The sequence below is a fragment of the Condylura cristata genome, unplaced genomic scaffold (assembly GCF_000260355.1).
Source record: "Condylura cristata isolate star-nosed mole 26May11 unplaced genomic scaffold, ConCri1.0 scaffold00026, whole genome shotgun sequence".
Taxonomy (NCBI): Eukaryota; Metazoa; Chordata; class Mammalia; order Eulipotyphla; family Talpidae; genus Condylura; species Condylura cristata.
Window position 1 is genome coordinate 8,602,308 of NW_004567127.1, and position 5,238 is coordinate 8,607,545.

Here is a 5,238-nt window from a genome sequence, read left to right on the forward strand (position 1 = left end):
TGACTCCATTCACCCTCCCGTGGCTCCATCCACCCTCCCTTGCTCCATCCATCCTCCCTTGCTCCATCCATCCTCCCTTGCTCCATCCTTCCTCCTGTCGCTCCATCCACCCTCCCTTTCTCCATCCACCCTTCCTTGCTCCACCCACCCTCCCTTGCTCCATCCTTCCTCCCGTGGCTCCATCCCTCCTCCCATGGCTCCATCCCTCCTCCCATGGCTCCATCCACCCTCCCATGGCTCCATCCCTCCTCCCGTGGCTCCATCCACCCTCCCTTGCTCCATCCACCCTCCCTTGCTTCATCCATCCTCCCGTGGCTCCATCCACCCTCCTGTGGCTCCATTCATCCTCCCGTGGCTCTATCCCTCCTCCCATGGCTCCATCCCTCCTCCCGTGGCTCCATCCAACCTCCCTTGCTCCATCCACCCTCCCTTGCTCCATCCCTCCTCCCATTGCTCCATCCACCCTCCCGTCACTCCAAGCATCCTCCCATCAGCCCACCCATCTCTCTGTGGACATTTACACTCTAGTCAGGTTCTGGTCCTCCCAGTCTGTCTCCAAGGGCAGCCCCTTTCCGCGGGACACTCAAAGGAAGGGGTGCGTGGGGGCTGCGGAGCCCGGGCCCCAGGACGGAGGCTTGGCCCTCTCAGCAGCAGCCGCCAGCCCGGGGCAGCTTGGGAAAGGTCTCGGAGGTGCCCACACCAGACACGCCCGTGAGCTGGCTGTGCTTATACGGGGAGAGAGAGGCGGCCCACGGGGCAGGGGAGCAAGGCTCTGGGTGTGAGCGCCTGGACTCCAGGGACCCCCACTCCAGGGAGAAGCGCCTGCTAGCGAGAAGGTGGGCCTGGGTGGGCTGTGGGAGAGAGTGTGCTTCACAATTGTGCTCCGAACCCTCGGATTGTGCTGTGAACAGTTGAGTGTGCTCTGGAAGCCTCTCTGAGCATTGCCCCTCCTCCCAGGGAGCCAGACGGAGCCAGTCTGGGCTCCAGGGTGGCCGGAGTAGACGGGGGACTGGACGGCTGGTCCTAAAGGAGATGGGGACGGGCTCGGGCCCAGACATCCCCTCCCAAGCGGGATCTGGGGCACATCCATCCCCCCAGTGTGGACACAGGGTCTCCACTTAGGGTGGCACAGGGGAGCCCCTCAGCCCGCTGCCAAGTCCGAGGGCACCATCTGCCTCACAGAACAGAAGGCCACCCCAGTTCTGAGGCCTGGCACCTGTGTCCCACCCCAGCCTTAAGTCAGGAAACTCTGGGGCTCCCCACCCCCACCCCACCGGGTGTCTCTCACCCAGCAGCACACAGGGAATCTGAGACCTCAGAACTGCAGGTGGCGGGTTCCAGGGAGGAAGGGCAGTGGGGGGGACTCCCAAGTGGCCACTTGGAGTCTCCCCTGCACTGGGGCCAGGACTTCCGGATTATTCCTGTCATTTGATAAGAGGATCTCAGAGGGTTCGATTGGGCTGGGGCTGGGACTGGACTGGTGGACAGCGCTGAAGTCGCTGGGCCAGGGGTGGAGGCTGAGGCAGGGCTGACCCGCTCTTCTGGGCAGAGGGCCTGGACATGGGCAGTCTGGGTGTGGGGGAGAGCCCAGCAGGGTGGGGGTGGTGGTCACAGCTCTGATTCAGGGGTGCTGGCCAGTAGGTAGCCACTCCCGTAGCGTCCATTGGGGTTGGTGCTGTTCTCCAGGGGCGACGTGCTGCCGGGCCCCAGGTAGGAGCGGTGGGTGGGCATGGGGGAGGGCGCCTCGCTGGGCACCTTGCTGAGGATGAAGCGGGTCTCGTCATTCTCCTCCAGGTTGGAGATGTCCTTCATCATCCGGCCCTTCTTGTAGGACACGGAGAGGGTGTTGGAGCCGTCGGAAAGCAGGTGGAAGTGTCGCAGGACGAAGACCACAGGGATGGGCAGGGTGGCCACCACAATGAGGGTGATGAGGAGCGCCATGGCCCAGTTAGGGAAGTAGAGGTAGCGCTCGGCGGCCTAGGGCGTGAGCAGGGGCAGGGCTGCCACCTGGCCCCTCCCCCGAGCCAGGACCCTCCCCCGCCCCACCCACCATCTGGGCCAGGCACCAGCAGAGATGGGGGTGGTCAGGGGGTGCCGCCCGATTGGGGCCGAGCCTGCTTCTACACCAAACGGGTGGGTAACTCCAGGCCACAGACATGGAGGGAAGGCAGGGATTCGAAAGACTGGACGGACACGCTGAATTCCCTGACCCTCGGTGCCCCCCATGCGAGCTGCAGAGATGGTGCTCCCTTGCCCTCTGGGTTGCCGTCGCGGGTACGGCTCAGAGGCAAAGCCCCTGGCTGGGCCTTGGCTGTCCTGTCAGGGTCTGTTTCTTTCTCCCATGGCAGTAAAAGAAAGGTACCAATGTCCCTGGGCTTGGGGCGCCCGCCCCCCACTCCTCACCTCCTCTTTGATCCATGCACTGTAGCCTGGGGGTGTGACCCCCAGCTGGATGATGCTGGCCGTGGTGAGCACGGCCATGCACAGGGGAGACACGAACTTCCACATGTAGAAATAGAAGCGGTAGGGCCGGAAGCCCAGCATGTCCGTCAGCTCCTGCATGAACCTGCCAGGGGCAGCAGAAGGCCCAGCGGTCAGCACCCACGGAACCTGCCCCTGCCCCCATGACCGCCTCGTCCAAGAAGCCTTTTCTGTCAGCCCCTCGTCCTAAGCTCTGCTGCTCTTCACACCCAAGGCTCTCGTTGCGTTGTTCTGTCCCCCAGCTTGACTCCCCATCCAGGGATATGATACAACCCACGCAACACCCCTCAGCAGGCTCCCCCACACTGGCCAGCTCTTCTCCCCAGCACAGCCCCACACAATGGGCCTTGCTGTCTCCTCCCCCTGCTGGGAGAAAGGCAGACAGGCACACCCCTCGATTCAGAGGCAGAAGGTGGAGGGGTCTCTAAGCACTGGTCTGTGAGTGGAATTCTGGGTAGGCTGTGCGCCATGAGTAGCCTAAAAATCATCGACCTCAGTCACACACAGCTGAAATCTCCTATTTCTTTCATTATCAATGGAAGCAGTTACAGGAGCAGCAAAGCTTCCTCCAGTTGACTAAATCACAGTTTAAGTGGTAAGAGCTTTTCACCGTTACAATTGTGGAAATGCGATAACCTACAAACATCACTTCTGTTCATCCCTAGCTCAATTACCACTGTCATCAGGCCCACACCGACGTCGGGTAACTTAATGCAATCAAAAGAAAGCAAATGATACGGCTAGAGTTGGTTTCAAACACTATTGTGCTGTTTTTCAACATAGTGTCTTATATAATCCTCTATGTTTTAGCTGATACACTTATAAATAGTATTCTGAGGTGGGGTACAGGCGCTTCACCCGATGGAAGAAGATCAGGAGCCCATCTGGTCTAACTCTCTTCCAACCCTGGCTAACTGTCCGCCCCCCTCCGCCCCCCAATACTCCCCATCTCTCCCTGGACGCAGATGGCTATTACAGAGCCCCGTGAGAGTCTGAGCATAAGGCCGAGGTCAGGCGTCGCGGAAGGGCCTTGCTGAGTGAGCAGAGGGGCAGGGTCCTGGGGCTTCTGGGACAGATTTGTTGCTAAGGAAGGAGACCGGGGCTGTCACGACTGTGCCGGCCCCAGGCTCAGGCCAGGACACCCAATCCTTTCTAGTAGCTGTATTTCCTCGCCCAGCTCAGTTCCAGACTTGGGGCCGAAGCCATCTCCCCCATGCAGACTGCTCCCAAATGACCCCAGATGCTAAAGACCACGAGTCCTTTAAGCACAGGCCTCTGTGGACCCAGGAACTGCTTAACAAGCTTAACCCAAGCCGCACCGAGGTGCCGCGGTGATTTTTCCATGATGTAGGACAAGGTCAGAACCCACAGCCAGGAGACGCCCTCCACAGCCTGCGTCTCACCGGCCAGCCGGGCCTGGGGTGTCCCGTCCTCTCTCTTAGTCCGTTTCCCTAGTGACCTGCAAGGGCAATTTCAGCTCTGACTTTCTGGCCACGTTAAGCTCCTCCCCGCTCCCTGGCAGCTCTGGGATCGCAGCGCTTTCCAGGGAGCGATGCTGGGACAGACCCTTGCCCGTCCCCACCCAGGCCCCCCCTCAGCCCTCTTACTTCTTGGTTCCGTAGATCCAGGCCACAGCGATGTTCTCCAGGATGACGATGACCGTGAGCGGCAGGGTGGCCGAGTAGTCATCGAACATGGTGACAAAGTAGTTTCCGGAGCGCTGGACGAACAACAGCCCCACGAAGAATGCAAAGACACAGCAGCCCACTACAGAGAGCCGGGAGGCCGGTGTGGGGGCAAAGGTGCAGGGTGGGCGGGGCCCCAGGGGTCTTGGGGGGCACCCAGGTCCCTCCCGTGTCACCTCCCCCAGCAGGCCTGCAGCCCACCCTCCAGCAGGCCCAGCCCTGCAAAGGGGAAGGTGGTCCCGAGACGGAGGCTCTGAGCCCCCTCTACTAGGCGGGGAGCTTCCCAGGGGGTGACGGGGCGCAAAGTCAGCACGGAAGGGGCCACCCCTACGGGGATGATTCAGCAGGCGCTGGGAGCGAGCGAGCAGGTGAACCGAGAAAGAGGCCCGTCTCCCAGCTCAGGCTGCGGGACTCCCAAACTGCCTCTTCCTCCTGCCTTGTGAGCGCCCTTCTCCCTGGCATATAGCCAGACCCCACCATGTCCCAGATGGGGTGAGGGGACGGGATGCCCCATTCTGAGCATAGGGTCGAGAGTGATGGGTCAGAAGCCGACCTTTCTACCGTCAGAGCCACAGCCTGGCCCTCGTCCCTGAGGAAGCCACAAGGCTCGAGGGGGCTCCCAGTAGACATTACCTGTGAACATCTCCTTGGGCACCTTGAAGGTGTCGATGATGGGTGTGGTGATGCCCGCCATGGTTCCGATCATGCTCCCCAGGCCCAGGTTGATGAGCATCAGGAAGAACATGACAGACCAGAACGGGGAGGCGGGGAAGTGCGTCATGGCCTCGGTGAAGGCGATGAAGGCCAGGCCTGTGCCCTGCACGGACTGAGGGCAGGGGGAGAGGCCAGCTCAGTGGCCAGCTCAGTGGGGCCATGACCAACCGCAGCCCTTGGAGCAGAGCTGCTGCTGCTTTCACAGGCCCACCCCCATCGACGCCCTGTCATTTCCTTTATGAGATTTATTTATTTATGCATACAGAACTGGGGTGCAGGGGCGGAGAGAGGATTCACCAGAGACAGAGTGGGGAGCAGAACAGGCCGACTGACGAAGTACACTGCTGAGGGGAGCAGC

The 5,238-nt window shown here is 61.2% G+C and overlaps 2 protein-coding genes across 2 annotated transcripts in view; one reads left to right on the forward strand and one right to left on the reverse strand.

Moving 5' to 3' along the window:
* Positions 1–1,571, forward strand: part of PRR21 (proline rich 21) — a 2,451-nt gene extending 880 nt beyond the window's left edge. Inside the window, 1 exon segment of the mRNA XM_012730024.1 lies at positions 1–1,571. Coding sequence (XP_012585478.1) covers positions 1–715 — 715 coding nt within the window. The 3' untranslated portion in view covers positions 716–1,571.
* SLC6A17 (solute carrier family 6 (neutral amino acid transporter), member 17) overlaps positions 1,555–5,238 on the reverse strand; it is a 26,018-nt gene continuing 22,334 nt past the window's right edge. The window contains exons 8-11 of the mRNA XM_004689672.2: positions 4,800–4,992; positions 4,089–4,248; positions 2,404–2,566; positions 1,555–1,977 (exon numbers count right to left, since the gene is read on the reverse strand). Coding sequence (XP_004689729.1) covers positions 1,609–1,977; positions 2,404–2,566; positions 4,089–4,248; positions 4,800–4,992 — 885 coding nt within the window. The 3' untranslated portion in view covers positions 1,555–1,608. The remainder of the gene's footprint in view (positions 1,978–2,403; positions 2,567–4,088; positions 4,249–4,799; positions 4,993–5,238) is intronic.